Source organism: Caloenas nicobarica, chromosome 3 (genome assembly GCF_036013445.1).
Source record: "Caloenas nicobarica isolate bCalNic1 chromosome 3, bCalNic1.hap1, whole genome shotgun sequence".
NCBI lineage: Eukaryota > Metazoa > Chordata > Aves > Columbiformes > Columbidae > Caloenas > Caloenas nicobarica.
Genome location: NC_088247.1, coordinates 96648366 through 96666168, shown reverse-complemented (window position 1 = coordinate 96666168; position 17803 = coordinate 96648366). Strand labels below are relative to the sequence as shown.

The 17803-nt window shown below is 39.4% G+C and overlaps 1 protein-coding gene across 2 annotated transcripts in view; it reads left to right on the top strand.

Moving 5' to 3' along the window:
- Positions 1-17533, top strand: part of BICRAL (BICRA like chromatin remodeling complex associated protein) — a 47330-nt gene extending 29797 nt beyond the window's left edge. For both annotated transcript variants that reach the window (XM_065631454.1, XM_065631453.1), the window contains exons 5-12: positions 2067-3767; positions 5545-5644; positions 6891-6988; positions 11342-11403; positions 11523-11668; positions 11835-11929; positions 12854-12956; positions 13750-17533. In XM_065631454.1, the coding sequence (XP_065487526.1) occupies positions 2067-3767; positions 5545-5644; positions 6891-6988; positions 11342-11403; positions 11523-11668; positions 11835-11929; positions 12854-12956; positions 13750-14552 (3108 nt within the window). In that variant the 3' untranslated portion in view covers positions 14553-17533. The remainder of the gene's footprint in view (positions 1-2066; positions 3768-5544; positions 5645-6890; positions 6989-11341; positions 11404-11522; positions 11669-11834; positions 11930-12853; positions 12957-13749) is intronic.
- Positions 17534-17803: the final 270 nt, after the last annotated feature.

The following is a 17803-nucleotide window of genomic DNA, read 5'->3' as shown; positions in this document are numbered from 1 at the left end:
CCCCCAGATTGAATGATTGCATACCACCTCTGCTGGTTCCAGGTTGGTTTCCTTGGGTGATCAGCAGTCTCTGTTAGTGAGAGAGTTCCTGAGCTGTTGCCCTGTTACCTGGGTTGTCCTCAGTAACTGCTTCCACCTTCCTATTACAGTATAGCAGAACAGCTTAAGAGAGCAGAATATTCATGGAGCCAGCGAGAATAAGGCTCTTGTTGGTGAGCAGATTCCCAGAGCTGCAGAGGCACTGATTTCTTGTTGCAATTAGTGTGGTGGTCTGCATCCGGGCAGCAGGGATTTACATGTTAACTTGACAGGTCCCAGGTTCCAGTTTATGCACACTAAATTGTTTTTGATGTTAACGAGTCCTGGGAGCAGGGAACAAAACTTGGGATTGTTCATTCCAGTGGGAGAGTTTCAAGCTATTGATCTCGATCGCATGTAATATTATTTATTATTACTATTGCTATTATCATTGGTAGTAATAGTTATTATTAGTACTAACTGGAATAGCATTAACTGGAGCCCTCTAAGTTACACAGTTGTGAAAGATTGCAGATTGGTCGATGTTGCTGGAGACAACTCACAGATGTAATAGGGAATTCTCCACAAGAGCCTGACAGTTGTGAGTCCTAATAATGCCCTAGTTAGTGACTTGGTTTTGTGCTGCCTGATGGTAGCTTGGTACAGTTGAGGACCTGATTTGTAGTTTTAGGTGTTCGTGAGATGAAGTCATCAAAAGATTTAAGTACTAGTTTAGTTCCTTCTGTTAACTTTAAATGCAAAGAAAGTTTATTGTAATTTTATAGTTGTATTTTGAAAATATTTTACTGAATTTTAAGAACAATCTCTTAATATGTAAAACATGACAGAAGTTTCATAAACTGCACAGGCTGATTCAAAAATAGATTGGAGTAAAGTTCTGAATAAATATGCTCGGGGAACTGAAGTTAGGGTGGGGACATTATTTATTGCATGTGATAACGACGGCTTGCAGCATGTTCGCGCTGTTTACATGAGGTGAAAACAAGCATCTGTGACCTTCAGGGTGCGAATGCTCAGCGTATGAAGGTGACTGACAATTTCACACCCACATTTTGCATTTATCCTGACCTAAAAAGAAACAGGATATTGTCTTTTAGTAGTTGAGACGTGATTTTGTGATTTAGGAAGGTGTACTCTGTTTAACTTAAAGCTATTGCAGGTATTATTATGCATTTAAATTTGTCATTCCACGTGTAGAAACCTGATACTTGTGTTGTCTAGAGTTTCTGGACATAGTTTTATTTTAGGAAAATTTTATTGACAGCAGACCAGAGTAAAGCAGGTTCTGATTTTCTTTATCACAGTATTTATGGATGTAGATTTGATGAATTTTTTCCTTTAAGATGCCCCTTAATGTTTGCTGGAGTTTCAATGTCTATAGTTTCCTGTAGTCTTTTTACTAGCATAAGCCACAAAGTCTGACATAGTTTTTCTTAATGTTTTGTTTCTAAAGTTTTTCTAAACAAAGAATTACTGTAATTCCTTAACTATGAAATGGTCACTAGTATGCGCTGTGTGATTATAGAAATATTGGTAGGATTTTGGGGATGGATCTCATTTGATAGAAGTCAGTGAAAGAGCAGCTTTCTCCTGCCTTTTCCGTGCTACTACTGTTGTTACTTCAACTTCGCTCCAAACTGAGTTGCAGTGGAGGTCTTTTCACTCCTCTTTTTTATTATCCTTTTGTCCACATGGTGCTCAGCTTGAGGAAGGGAAAATGGTACTTAAAGAGCATGTCACAACCTCTTGAAACAGTGCAGCTGCAGAGCTGAATGCTGTGGGTTTGGGAGACTGGAGCAGAGAAAGGAGAGTAGTGTCTGCAGCAGTCTGTTATGGGGGCATGAGTGGGGTGTAAGTGATGCACATGTTTATGTGGGCCCACTGCGAGGGATGAGTGTCACCTTATATGCATACTACGCAAAGAATATAGTTTTGTAAAGAAAGTTTGCATGAAATAAAGCTTAATGGAGAAATGAGGCAGAGCTTGGAATTTCTGAAAAGGATTTATTTCTCGTTTTGCATTTCAGAACACTGATCCTAAGTCGTCTGTCAAAGGTGTAAGCGGTCAGCTTGGAGAGGGGCCTAGTGATGGACTGCAGCTGTCCAGTAGCCTTCAGTTTCTTGAAGATGAACTTGTATCTTCTCCTTTACCTGATCTTACTGAGGATCAGCCTTTTGATATTCTTCAGAAGTCCTTGCAGGAGGCCAATATTACTGAACAGACTTTGGCAGAAGAGGCATATTTGGATGCCAGTGTAGGTTCTAGCCAACAGTTTGCACAAGCTCAGCTTCATCCTTCTTCATCAGCATCCTTTACTCAGGCTTCTAATGTTTCTAATTACTCAGGTCAGACGTTGCAACCTATAGGAGTTACTCAAGTGGTACAGCAACCTGTTGGAGCATCTTTTGCAAGCAATACAGTCGGTGTGCAACATGGCTTTATGCAACACGTCGGAATTAGTGTTCCCAGCCAGCATTTGTCTAATAGCAGCCAGATTAGTGGTTCTGGGCAGATACAGCTAATTGGTTCGTTTAGTAATCAGCCTTCCATGATGACCATTAATAACCTTGATGGATCTCAGATTATACTGAAAGGCAATGGTCAGCAAACACCTGCGAACATGAGTAGTGGCCTGTTGGTTCATAGGCAAACTCCAAATGGTAACTCACTATTTGGTAACTCAAATTCAAGTCCAGTAGCACAACCTGTAACCGTTCCATTTAACAGCACAAATTTTCAGACATCATTGCCTGTCCATAATATCATCATTCAAAGGGGTTTGGCACCAAACTCAAACAAAGTTCCCGTTAATATCCAACCAAAGCCTGTCCAGATGGGTCAGCAGACTGCTTATAATGTGAATAACTTGGGAATACAGCAACATCACGTACAGCAAGGGATTCCGTTTGCTTCTGCAAACTCACCTCAGAGTTCAGTAGTTGGTCCTCATATGTCTGTTAATATTGTTAATCAACAAAATCCAAGAAAATCAGTTACACCTCAGACAGTTAGCAATGCTGGAGGTAGTATTGTTATCCATTCGCCTATGGGGCAGACTCATGCACCTCAGAACCAGTTTCTGATACCTACAAGTTTGTCTGTTAATTCTAATTCAGTTCATCATGTCCAGGCCATAAATGGACAGATTCTTCAGACTCAGCCTTCCCAGCTGGTTTCTAGCCAGGTGTCTGCTGATCATGTAATGCTCAACAGGAACTCTACGAACATGCTAAGAGCCAACCAGTCGTATTCAGGACAGATGCTGAATAATCAGAACACAGCTGTTCAGCTTGTTTCCGGCCAAACGTTCACAGCTCCTGGAAACCAAGTTATAGTAAATCACGGAACTTCACAAATTGTTGGTGGACAGGTGCCACTGCAGCAGGCGTCGCCAACGGTGTTGCATTTGTCACCCAGTCAAGCTAACGTTTCTCAAGGTAGATCGAGTTTTACTACGATGTCACCTGGGCAGTCCGCAGTCTCAAATATGTCAGCTTCTAGTCGGTTCGCTGTTGCAAGTTCTTCTGGTTCAGTACATCCTGGCTTGGGACCATCGGTTCAGTCTGTCGCATCAGGAGGAAACTTCACTGGAGATCAGCTCACGCAGAACAGAACTCAAGTTCCCGTCAGTGCATCACATCGTCTTCCAGCATCCTCTTCCAAATCTATCAGCACCTTTAGTCACACGTCAGTTGGAGTAACGCAACAACAGTTCGCCTTTGGTCAGGTATGAAAACTGAGAATGTAGCCAAAGAAGTGCTCCTAAGCTGTGCTAAAATCTGCTTAGCAAAGTATTAAAGTTGATGTTAATACAGAGAATATTAATTTTGCTAGTTTGTGTTGTTATGGATACTGTGGAACTGCTGAAAATAACTCTAACCCAGAGACATCATTTCACTTGGTATTTTCTAAAGTCTATCACTGAGTGAATGAGTCTTACCACTTTCATTAATTTAGATTATTTTGTTCGTGATTTACAGTAATATTTTCAGAACTGCTTAGCACTGATCTATTTCTGCTCCGATTTAAAGGAAGGGACATTGTAAGATTAAACAACCTTGAGCTCTCCTGGAAATCTTACCATAGAGCCAGATGTGAAGTGCTCCTAGCACTCAAAAGTTTTTTGACTTCACTGAAAACTTCGCATGTGTTTTCAAGGTCCGACCTATTCAAATTAGAGATGAAAACGTTTTGTGGGTTTCTCTTTGTTATTTACCATACAGAATTAATCCGTTAACATTTAACCTTTTTGGCATTTTGCCCCCTGTAGTTCTATGTGTTTAGAGCAGGTAGAAGCTTTCAAAGTTGAAGCAAAGACAAGGCAAGAGAGGTTTCTTAGAATCCTTAAGAGGAAATACCTTTTAAAGCAGTTTGTAAAAGCGTAACATCTAAAATATTTTCTTTAAGAAGCAGTCCACTTAGTAATAACTAGAAAAAAAATTCTGAATTTACTTTTAAGGTGAGAACTGGTCTTTTTAGTCTAGTTGCTGCAGCTGCAGCATATATTCAACTCAGGTTTGTCTGTTTTCCTGAGTGAATTTCCAAACTCTGCCAGTATTTAACTCAGTGACTTGTCACACGATTAGCAACTAAATATTATTCCACTTCCATTTTTTTTTTTTCCTCTCCATTGGACATTATAAAATCAGTCTCAGAATGCATTTGCACTAATTATCTGAGATCTTTCTCTTTTTCCAGAGGTCTAATGGATTTTTTTAACCAAGACCAAAATGGGAGTGAAATAATGTGTCTTGGAAAATAATGTGTATTTAGAAAACGAGGGTGAACATGTAGAAACACATTTTCAATCTTTGCCAAAACTGCTAGCACAGGTTGTAACGTTTTGTTTGCAGATGATTAATTTGAGGCCTGCTTGACTTTTTCTTAATGTGTCTACATCCCTCTATTTGTAGGATGTGTGCTGGGTCAGTGAATTTCAGCAGTTACGAAAGTATAATATTTCTTATTGCTGTAAAAGATCACTTTGTGCTGAAATTTCAGAGCTGAAAATGGGAACTACAGAGAACAAGTTCTGCTGTTTACCAGAATCTTTTTAGTTTGTTTGCACTTGCATTTTAGATGTTGTACTCTTATCATAAGCCATGTATCATTTAGTCGCTAAACACTGGACAGTTTATTCCACTGTATTTTTTTTTTGTTGTGGAGACAGCTTATTTAGTCATCTTGCAGTTTTGAGACTCTAAAATACTGAGCTTTCTAAGGGCCACTTCTAGTGGTAAATCAAGTGTCTTCTAGCGTGTAACTGGTGTATATTTGTACTGTTAATGTAATTTCTATTCCTCTCTGATTTACTTTATAAAATTCTTGAACTCAGAAGGACTTGATATGTCTGAAATTTCACTGCTTATGAGTTTGAGGTTGAAAAAGGGATGTGTAGAGCTGAATTTTCATTGCTAGTTTTGCTTGTTTCCTCTATTAAAAGCTTTCCGTAAATATTTGACTGTAGTGTTTTGTTTGTTTGTTTTTTAATGTATGTGGCACAGAAAAAAGGCATGAACCAGACATCCCCAGTTTCTGCATTGAAGACACAGGATAACTTGAGACAGCCTCAGCTGACAAGTCTTCTGAGCAACACACTATCAGGTCAACTAAGGTCTTTTTAAAATAATTTTCTTAATTTTCTCCAGCAACAGAAATTGGTTCTTCTTCGATGTGTCGTACTTGCATTGATGGCTTATGCTGATAGGGTCCTAGAGGTTATTAGAATTTTACAAAAATGCAAATTAAATTTTTCAGTATTGAATGCATGCTTTTATTTTTCCCAATGATGGAACTTCATTTGGTAGAGGGAAAAGTTGAATCTCCACAATAAGCAATTATTTCTCCCCTCTAGAAATCCAAAATAGACCCTTCTTTCATTTTTCTTATTTTTTTTTTAGTTTAGGAAAATAAAAATACGTGATTTTCAAAATATGGATATCTTCTAAAAATTCCATGAAACTTCTAGACCCTGTCTTGTGATGGTTGCTTTAGATACAGAGGAAAGAAGAACAGTAATTACAAGGTTTTGTGCAGGCTGTCATCACTTGATTTATTTTTGGATGTGCCACTTTCAGTTAGAATAGTTAACGCGTTGTTCATTGCAAAATATTGGGCTTTTCAAGCAGTACCATGCTACTGAAAGAATAAAACCAATATATTCAAGCAGAAAAATGCAGTAACCTTCATGTTCTCTTTGTATATAAGTAACACTTTGGCATAAGGTCCCATAATCTCCCTGCCTTTTTTTTTTTTTTGCCCCTTCTGTGCTGTTATGTACAACCTGTCCAGGCAATCCTCTTACTATCAGCACAGTATAGTTTTTAGAGGGGAGGGAATTCTTATTTGTGTTGGTTTTACTGTAGCATGGCTGATAAGATGCTCTTTGAATTCCTGTGCAAGGCAATTGAAGGAAGTTTGCACATCTGGAAAATCCAGAAAAAAAAAATGATGCCTGCTATCTAAATACCTTCAGGAGCTCTAGAAAAAACAGGTTTATGTGCTTCAGGGAGGGTTAGTATTGAAAAGCTTCATAAAATGGATTGTATAATTTTCAGTAAATTGTTGGGATACAATACTTACGGTACTTGAATTTGTTGCGTTGCAGTGCTATGGTAGGAGGTGATTTATATCTGAGGATTTTTGTAGTTTGCAGCATAAAATAAAAATCCTGTTTTCATTTTTATGAGCCAGTTTCTCCACAGGGTAGTTGTACTAATGCTTTTAAGCGTATGAGACATTTATCTTTCTCCTCAAAGCTAAAAGCTCAAGTAAAATGGTCAGAATAGGTATATGAGATTACTCTGTTCTTGCTTAGGGTGACAGAGTCTTTTTGACATGTTTTTTATAGGACAGGACTCTGGAGGAAAAATCATACAGCACTCTCTAGGAACAGCACAGCCACAAGAAAAAGTAATAGGATCATCATCAGTTCAACAGAGTATACAGGTAGAGAATACTTTTATTTATGTTTCTCTTTCCCTTAAAATTTTAGTGAAGTCAGGGATGTTTCAACTCTGTATTGATAATCTAGGAGTCCTTGCTGGTTTGGTTTTTGTTTGTTTGTTTGTTTGTTTGTTTGATTATATGAAGTCACTCAAGCTTGTCAAATTCTACCTTGACATGATAAATGTTGAGTATTTTGCAAATTGATATTCTGAGTGCTGTTTTGAGATTTAGTTCAGGAAGTAGAGTCTGTACTGTTCCCTGAAGATACTTGCTTATGACATAGCAATTCTTCATAGAGTTGGACATAAGCTAGACTAACTCTTAGCATTACTTCCTAGAAACTCAGGTATTCTCTAGCTGATTGGGAGAGGATGGTTTGTGAGAAGTAGCAGAAAAATTCCATCTGGTCTTTTCTGTTTTATTCTTTACTGCATTGTATTCATTGTCTTCTTTCCCCAGTGTCTTTTTTTTTTTTCTTTTTTTTTAAAACCACCAAAAGTTCTTCTAGATATGGCAACTATATACAAAAATTTAGCACTATGTCTAGGGCTTGGGGCTGGAAAGGGAGGCCAGCTTTTTGGAGAGGGAATACAAGAACTTCTGGAGAGAGGAAGCCGTTGTTACATTTATGGACTGAGTAGTTGAGGGCAAGAAGTGAGGATTTGACATAAGTTTGCAAGTGTGGGCTCGTTGTGGATGGAACTAAATAACACAGTCATGGAAGAATGTTTTTGTTGTTGTTCGGTTTTTTTTGTCATCATTTTTTTGCCCTGTCTTACCAACATACACGTAGAGCAGAAGATGCTCAGAGTAGTGCTCTGTTATGAGTTCAGCCTGGTTTTGTGATTGTTGCTCAGATGTTCATTCTCCTGTGGTGGTGAATGCTTTCATGCTCTGAATCTAAAGGTGTTTTGGCCAGCAAGTACCCTCACAGTGTGCCCACTTCATGCTGTTCATACTTTGCTAAGAAGGATGCTCTGAACCACGTGCTTTTTTGTTCCTTCTAACCATGTTGCAGTTCCAAAGAGCTTTCATGCAAGGTTTTTTTAAATCATCCGTAACTTTTGCTCTGTGACTAATTAGTAGGCCTAGTTGACTAAAAAAACCCAACAACTTGGTATTAAACAAAGAGTCTTTGATCCAGAGAGGTGGTGGATGCCCTGTCTGTGGAAACATTCCAGGCCAGGCTGGATGGGGTGCTGAGCAACCTGATCTAGTTGAAGATGAACCTGCTCATTGCAGGGGGGTTGGACTAGATGGGCTTTGAAGGTCCCTTCCAACCCAAACTAATCTATGATTCTGTGCTTCTGTGATCCACAGTGGCTTCTTTGGGAAAATTCTTGGATTGCAGTAATGCCTCTCACAGAGTAGGAATATGAGCCTTTACCACCTCAGAGAGCTTCCCATCTTACTGCACTGTTCCCTTGAAAAACCTTGGCTTCATAAATGTCTGAGGAAAGGAGATGATGATGTAGACCTACCTGATGGGTATATCTATAGCATTGACACTGAAACAGAATTCCTAGACTGCTTTCAGCCCCCATCCAGCCACTGTGGCTTTTGAGAATTTACGTATGCAGTCTTAGCCTGCTTTCCTGACAAATACTCTAATCCCTCAAAATCACAGAATCGCAGAATGTTAGGGATTGGAAGGGACCTCGAAAGATCATCTAGTCCAATCCCCCCGCCGAAGCAGGAACACCCAGATGAAGTTACACAGGAAGGCGTCCAGGCGGGTTTTGAATGTCTCCAGAGAAGGAGACTCCACAACCTCCCTCGGCGGCCTGTTCCAGTGTTCCATCACCCTGACTGAGAAGAAGTTTCTTCTCATATTTAAGTGGAACCTCTTGTGTTCCAGTTTATACCCATTGTCCCATGTCTTATCATTCGTTGCCACCAAGAAGAGCCTGGCTCCATCCTCATGACACCCACTCTTTATATATTTATAAACATTAATGAGGTCACCCCTCAGTCTCCTCTTCTCCAAGCTGAAGAGGCCCAGCTCCCTCAGCCTTTCCTCATAAGGGAGATGCTCCACTCCCTTCATCATCTTTGTTGCCCTGCGCTGGACTCTCTCCAGCAGTTCCCTGTCCTTCTGGAACTGAGGGGCCCAGAACTGGACACAATATTCCAGATGAGGTCTCACCAGGGCAGAGTAGAGGGGAAGGAGAACCTCTCTCGACCTACTAATCACCCCCCTTCTAATCCACCCCAGGATGCCATTGGCCTTACTGGCCACAAGGGCCCAGTGCTGGCTCATGGTCATCCTGCTGTCCACCAGGACCCCCAGGTCCCTTTCCCCTACACTGCTCTCTAACACGTCATTCCCCAACCTATACTGGAACCTGGGGTTGTTCCTGCCCAGATGCAAGACTCTAGCCTTGCCCTTGTTATATTTCATTCAATTTTTCCCCACCCAACTCTCCAGCCTGTCCAGGTCTCTGAATGGCAGCACAGCCTTCTGGCGTGTCAGCCACTCCTCCCAGTTTGGTGTCATCAGCAAACTTGCTGACAGTGCACTCTAGTCCCTCATCCAAGTCATTGATGAATATATGGAACAATACTGGCCCCAGTACCGACCCTTGAGGGACTCCACTAGATACAGGCCTCCAACTAGACTCTGCCCCATTGACCACGACTCTCTGGCTTCTTTCCTTCAGCCAGTTTGCAGTCCACCTCACTACCCGATCGTCCAGACCACACTTACTCAGTTTAGCTGTGAGGATGCTGTGGGAGACTGTGTCAAATGCTTTACTGAAGTCAAGGTAGACCACATCCACTGCTCTGCCATCATCTATCCACCTCGTTATCTCCTCATAAAAGGCTATGAGGTTGGTCAAGCACGACTTCCCCTTGGTGAAGCCATGTTGGCTGCCCCTGAGGACCCTCTTATCCTTGATATGCCTTGAGATGGCACCAAGGATCGATTGTTCCATCACTTCTCCAGGGATGGAGCTGAGGCTGACCTGTCTGTAGTTACCCGGGTCCTCCTTCTTGGCCTTTTTGAAGACCGGAGTGACATTTGCTTTCCTCCACCCCTCAGGCACCTCTCTCATTTCCTAAGACTTGGCAAAGATGATGGAGAGTGGTCCAGCAATGACTTCAGCCAGCTCCCTCAGCACCCGTGGGTGCATCCCATCTGGACCCATGGATTTATGGATGTCCAGATTGCTTAACTGGTCCCTAGCCCAGTCCTCACCAACCAAGGCAAACTCCTCCATTGCCCTGCCTTCCTCTGGGGCCTCAGGGGTACGGGGCTCCTCAGGACAGCCTCCGGCAGAGTAGACAGAGACAAAGAAGGCATTCAGTAATTCTGCCTTCTCTGCATCGTCTGTCACCAGGGCACCCACCCCATTCATCAGTGAGCCTACATTGCCTCTGGTGTTAGTTTTATCTGCCATGTGTTTGAAGATCTTTCTGTTGTCCTTGACCCCTCTCGCCAAGTTTAACTCTAAGGAGGCCTTAGGTTTCCTAGCTGCCTCCCTGCATCCTCTGACAACAGCCTTATATTCTTCCCAAGTGGCTAGCCCCTCCTTCCATGACCTGTAAACTCTCCTCTTCCACTTGAGCTTACGCAGCAGTTCCCTGTTTAACCACGCAGGTCTCCTGGCTCCCTTCCTTGACTTCCTACGTGTCGGGATGCTCTGATCTTGAGCTTGGTAGAAGCAGTCCCTGAATGTTAACCAGCTATCTTGGGCCCCTTTACCTTCAAGCAGTCTTGCCCATGGGATTTCCCCAGCAATTGTTTGAAAAGGCCAAAGTTTGCCCTACTGAAGTCCAGGGTTGTGATTCTGCTTGCTATTCTGCTCCTGCCACGCGAGATCCTGAACTCTGCCATCTCACAGCCGCTGCAGCCAAGGCAGCCCTCAACCTTTACTGCTTCAACCAGACCCGCCTTGTCAGGATGAGATCCAGCAGTGCACCTCATCTAGTTGGCTCATCCACCATTTGCATCAAAAAGTTGTTGTCAGTGCACTGCAGGCAAGATAACATCAGCCGAGAAGTGCAGAGGCAGTTCTTGAGAGCAGATTTCTTTAGAAAAGTTTTTAGTTGTACCTTTTCTTCTTTTCACCTGCTAAATTTGATAAGCAACCCTGCTCCTAGTGAAGCATGTGTATACACTACAGTGGCATTTGCCTACAAATAACATTTCAGACCCTTGGTTTATGTGAGACAAGCAAGTTCCCTGTTTCATTGATACAGTGCTGGGTGAAAATAGGAGATAGTTGAAAGTGTTTATGTAGTGGTTATGCTTAGTATTGGTAATATACTTAATTGGCAGAAATAAATGTTGAAACTTAGGCTTTGCAAAGGAAAGCGTATATTGTAATTTGTCTTTTACTTTGAATTTAGGTGGATGGTCATTTAGTTGGACAGAAAAGGCCTGCTGCTAAACAGTTAACTAAAGGAGCTTTGTAAGTCATTCTTCTTTTGTAATTTTTGTTGCAGATCTTTTCTCTAACTTTTTTTTTTGTGAGTGTATAGGCTTCGGTTAGAGTATGTGTTAATTATATATAATTAATTTTCCTTGTAGTATTCTGCAGCAATTACAGAAGGATCAAGTGCACGCTGTGACACCAGATAAAAGTCGGTTCAGATCATTAAATGATGCAGTTCAGAGACTCCTTTCATACCATGTGTGCCAGGGATCACTGCCAACAGAGGAAGACTTAAGAAAAGGTAATTTTCTTTTTAAAAATTGGCACTGTATTTTTAATCAATGTATTGAGAGAATTCTTTATTAAGTTGGAGCAATAAGAAAGAGAACATTTTTAAATTCATGCAGGTTACTGAACTTTCTGGTTACTGAACAACAGTATTTGACAGTATACTCTGGTCTTTCTAGTGGACAGTGAATTTGAATCTGTAGCTACCCAGCTTCTGAAGAGGACGCAAGCTATGCTGAACAAGTACAGATGTTTGCTTATAGAAGATGCAATGGTAAGGTGTATGACCCAAGTACATTTTATGTTTGTAGGATGTGATTCAGTTTGTTAAAAAAATACATCTACAGGAAGGTGAGAGCTAGCATTACAGTTCATTTTGTTGATAGTATTTACCACCTTATAAAGGTGATAAATATATATATTAAGGTTTTAGAGATACGTATATGTAGCCAGTGTACTTGTTATTGCATCAGCAATCTTGGTGGCCAGCCTGCATTTTTAAGCATTTGCACACACCTTAAAATCAGTGAAATGGGTTGGTTTTGTATTTCACATGCCACCTAAGTAAGGGTGCTATTATATACAAGTTCCATAGATGTTCAAGACACATGAATGACAGCTCTCTGCTTATACTTTGCACTCGCGCGTTGCACAGGCCGTGGTAGGCAGGTGATTTCTCTACATTTCCGTGGGTGATAGAGCTTGAAAGAATGTTGAAAAGCTCCATTCAGAGGCTTCCAGCTATATTATAATTGGAGTAAACTCATATTACAATTCAGGACATCATTACTTCACCTTAGAAGCTAGTTGGAGACTCACATTTCCATCAGAAATACTTCTCAATTAAGTGCTTTCACAATCCCAGGTGTGAGGTAAAAAGAAAACTATTAAAGTTACTTTAAGAATGTATTTTCAAGGATCAGGAAATGTCATTGTGGCTTGAGACATGCTGGCTTTCAAGCCTGGAAAAAATTTGAAAGGTACAGTTTTAACAATTGGAATAGTAATTCCTTGTTTTAAATTCTTTAACAAATGTACCATAAAATGTGAATACTAATTTATGGCTGAGTTTTAGTAGTGGCCGGGGTAACAGTCAAGACTGTTAAGATGCTGTGTAGTTGTGAGCTTTCTGTTTTGATTTAGTACCAACATATGAGTGACTACACAGATGGTTGGTTTTTTTTTCCTTTTCCTGCAGCGGATAAATCCCTCTGCAGAAATGGTTATGATTGATAGAATGTTTAACCAGGAAGAAAGGGCATCTCTGACCCGGGATAAGCGTCTTGCACTAGTAGATCCTGGTAAGTGATGATTAACTTCTGAATCTTACAAAAGCAGCGTTAGTATGGAGTGTTTAAAAATAGCTGTGGCTGCAGTGAGGCACTGATTGCTAGAGATTCTAGTAATCAAAATACTGCATAAGCAGTTGCAAGTTAAATTTTAATAGCTCCCAGAGTAAACGATGTAGAGACACTGCAAGGTTGAAGGCAGTTATTTGGGGGAAAAATGTATTTGGCCTGTTTGGCAGAGAAATATTTCTAAGTTTCTCTTGATAATAGTCATGACTCCTGCATGATCTCAGTTCTAGTAGGGAAGAATGTGTGAGTTTGCTGGCAGTCAGAAAGGACACTGCTGTATGAAGGATGAATATTCTTGTTCATCTTAACAGACTGTAGCTTTTAGAATGTCATGGCCACTTGAACAGCAGCATTTTTAACCAGACTGTTGTTGACCGTTAGCAATTAGAAACACATCATTTGTGTAAGATAACACTTACTATTTGTTTAAGTGTTGTCCATATTTTAAAGGATATTCAGAGGATGTATTGAAGAAGGTATTAGTCTTCCAGATACCGTATTTGCATATTTCGAATGCTAGTAAGTGCCCTTAGTCTGGTTTTACAGTGCACATATGTGTGTAGTGTGGTGATTAATTTGATGATACCCTCCTGCACTTAAGCATTTGCACATTTCTTAAAGATGTGAATCCGTAGGCTGTGGATGTCATTAGAATTTTAATACGTAGAAACTACGTTGGAGTGTCTTATTTTGACGCATAGGTAATTTAAGTAAAATGTTGTTACTTGATTTTCAGATGGTTATCAGGCCGATTTTTGTTGTTCTGCCAAACAATTTGATAAAACAGCGGAAGAAGCACAGTCCAGCAAAAGTGACCATCAATCTAGCAAAACATTACCTTCTCGAAGTCAGACTACCAAAACCCAAGCCAGAGACCGACCAAAATCCAGCTCAGCAGAGTCCACAAATCACAGTAAACTTCCTCTAGTGCCTAACAACATTCTGACACCACAAGAAGGAGTAGCTTCCACTAAAAAATCGGAGAGCCTCACTAAAGCTTTAAAGTTTGACAAAGCTAATTGTTCTTCTGAGAGCCAGTATGCGGCCCTTTCTGAAGAAAAGATGGCTGGGAAAGATCTTGCCAAGTCCACTGAGAATTCTTCGAGTCCTGAAGACTTGTCAAAAACTGTGTCAAGAGGTGGTCATGGAACACAGAATAAAATATCAAGGAACACAGTTCAGTCTTTCTCAAAGGTAACGTGTAATAATTCCCTCCAAGACAAAACTCTGAGGAGCTCTCCAAAGAATGAGGTTTTACATCCTGATAACAGGAAAGGCTCTGGCGAACCCCAGCAAGACTTACTGCTCAGTAAGAGTTTAGAAACTACATTTAAAAACATCTTGGAACTTAAAAAAGCTGGGAGGCAGCCGCAAAACGAGGCGACAAGTAGCGGCTCAGTCGAATTAGAATTTCCTAATTTTTCACCTATCGCTTCACAGGAAAACTGCCTGGAAAAATTTATTCCAGACCACAGTGAAGGTGGTGTAGAAACTGACTCTATTTTAGAAGCAGCTGTAAATAGTATCTTAGAGTGTTAATAGTTACAGTACCATGGACAAGCTATGTTTCTCTTAGCAGAAGCAAATGTGAATGACACCACAAGTACAGCCTGACATGCATTTAAGGTTAACCTTTCTGAACTAGATTCTGTTCTGTGTTTGAGAGCAATACTCATTGTGGTTACAGTGAGATATCCAAGTAAAGTTAATCCTTGTTAGAATGCAGTCTGTTAGGGCCTTACTACTTCAAGTATTACTACAATAGTGCTTTTTGATAATTGCGCAGTACTGCAACCTAACAAGGTTGCAGGTTGTTAGGCCCTACGTAATACGGTAATATACTGACAATCACAGTCATTTGAAACGATATATTTATTAAGAAAATGTTTTTAAAAAGTGATGGAAGCAACAATTCTCCCCTACCCTTCTCTTACACAAATCATCAAATTTTTAGTTTCTCTGGAAAACCCACTGTACCTCTATTCAGAAGTGATTATTTGCTTTGTTAATGATTACGTGTTCTAGGATTCTTAAGTTGGAAGGATATAATCAGTGTGTTTACAAGGCTTCATAATTTAAACTTAAAGTGCTTTTCTATTGCTTTTTGAGCAGAAACTAGTACTTGATGATATATTTGTAGTGGGTAACTTTAGTCTGTGGGATGATATTATATGATCTTAGTCACAGTGGCATGATATGAAGTAATAAATGCTTGACTAAGGAAGGTAGAACGGAAGCCGGTAAATGGCAAAGTGTACAGGTTGAGGCCATGATAGAGCCATGAATTTATATATATAATGCATATATATGTTAACTCTTGAGGAAAAGATTTTGCATTTTATAATTGGATGTAGTCAGCCTTGAGTCTTTCTGAAGTGGTATAAATGGTGGTGTTTTTTTGTTGGTTTGTTTTTGTTTTTGTTTTTTTTTTTTTAGACCAAGTGTCAAAAGCACTTTTATTTGAAAACTGTTATGATATTTGTAGCTTATATTTTAAGAAGACATTAGCCTTACTCTGATTAAAGGCCAGTGTTTATTTTTTTGTTTGTTTTTTTGCTGTCAGAGAATGTTAAACCATCCACTGTAGCAGTCATAATTATCAAGATATGTACAGACCAAAGTCGATCAGCAATCCCATTGTTTAAACATATCAAAAAGTATATAGTTATTAATTCATATTGTAGAGCCAAGTGAAACCATTGCATGGTTTGTATTTGGCTTGCTCTCATGTTAAGATAGAATCTTATTATTTTATTTATTTATTTTAATCTATGAATTCTTTTTTTTTTTTTTTTTTTTTTTGCTGCCCATGCTGCTTTTTCCTAGTTTACTTTGGTCATGAGTGCTTTTGTGCACATAAGTACGCTGACATTTGTCACGTCCATGTAGTACATATGTCTGCTCAGGAGGGTATCGCTTTGGTGATTTCTGAGGTATGCTCATGTTCTCCCCAGACCTTCTCCACAATTTCTTAGACAAATCAGCAGCTGTTTTCCAGACTTGCTGATCGCAATTTCCATAATAGAGAGGCTCTTCGTGACAAGCTGTGGTTGTCAGTCAGATTGCCAGGAAAGAAAGCAGGTGGTTTTGCTGTCACGTAACTCAGTCCATCTGAGCAGTGCAAAAGAAAGCAGAATTAGATCTTTATGACAGTAGAAGCTGACAGTGCACCTCTGTGTTGAGCTACAGGCCACTGTCTGACCACTAAAGGAAACCAAATCTAGAAGCAATGTGAGAAAGATGAACTTACTTAAAATTAATTTCCCCTTCAACATGAATGGAAATACTGGTTTTGTGTGTTACTTATTGCCATTTAACGAAATTGTGCCAATTTTGAAGTACTTGTTTGTAAAAACCCAACATTCCCAAGTATTGTATAAAATATTCAAGGTAATAATAAGTATTGCCAGTTTTAAATTTTTAGTTAGATGTCTATAGAATAGACTCTCAGGTGGTTAGTTGTTTTCTTATTGGCAAAACTGACAATATAGTCTTCACCTATTGCCTTCTTAGGTTTAATAATATACTCATGGCTGTGTATTGTGATGCGTATTTTATTTTATCATTTTGGAAATTTAACCATTCTAAACTATCTTGGAAGGAAAACAGCAAGTTACACAGCTGTATGTTAACTAGTTAAATTTTTCTCTTATGGGGGGAAAAAAGCAAAGTTGCACATTCATTGATCCACTTGCTTTTTGTACCACCTCAAAATGGGTATGGGGTTTCCAGCCTCTCTACAACAAATACATAATTGAAGTATCAGGCTATGTGTCTTCTATTGGATCTCATTTGGGGATGGGGGACAATGGCGTAAAAAAATGGCAAATTACAAAAAGTAATCACAGTCTATTTGGTCAGACACATTTCTCTGAAATATTTACGAGAGGAACCCATGGAACAATCTTAGCAAGATTAATCTTAGGTTATTAATGTTCTGTTGTTCACTCCTTTGAATTCAATTCTAAAGGAATTCTGGTACGTGGTGGAGCAGTAAATGAAAGAATTGTATTTTTGTTGTGCTTAAAGTCTAAATTTATTAATCATGAATGGGCTCAAGTCCAGCAAAGTATTGTGAATGTGCATGACTTGAAACATGTCTTCATTATTTTGCTGGATCGGCGTTGTGATTTCAATGTTATTTAATACTGCCTAATATTAAAACAAATTTTAAACTGGCAATTAAGAAAACTATGTTCATTTTGAAGATTTTGGTATAATTTATCTGTTAGATTAGGGAGGCCTTACAGACTGACTTCACTTAAAGAGGATGTGTCACTTATTGTCAGTGTGGTATGGACTTTATTTGCTTAAATACCTTCATTTGTAAAGTATGTCTCACTTGAAATTGCTTTGTATACATTTTGTAAAAATATTTATAAAATGTTTTGTAAAAAAAAAGTATAACAAATTGCAGTTTATTTTGTTATGTTGGATAAATACTGTTAAAAGACACAAGTCAGTAAATATATTGTTAATCCATGGATAGGAAATGTTTAGTTGGAGATTACAAATTGAAACAACCATTGCAATACAGCCAAAGATTTGGGAAAAAAAAGTCTATCTGTGATTGTCTTGATTTAACCAAGTTGAATATTTACATTTCCAAAAGAGGACTGTTTTCAGTTTTAGGTAGTATGGTTGCAAAATATTCTTACTCCTTTTTGTAATGCAGCCCTGCTATAAAGTACTTAGTACGCCAGCTTTCCATACTCTTTACAAATCTGTCTGAACATACGCTATTAGGACTTGGTTTATGTGGCGTTATAACTACATATATAATGTTGATC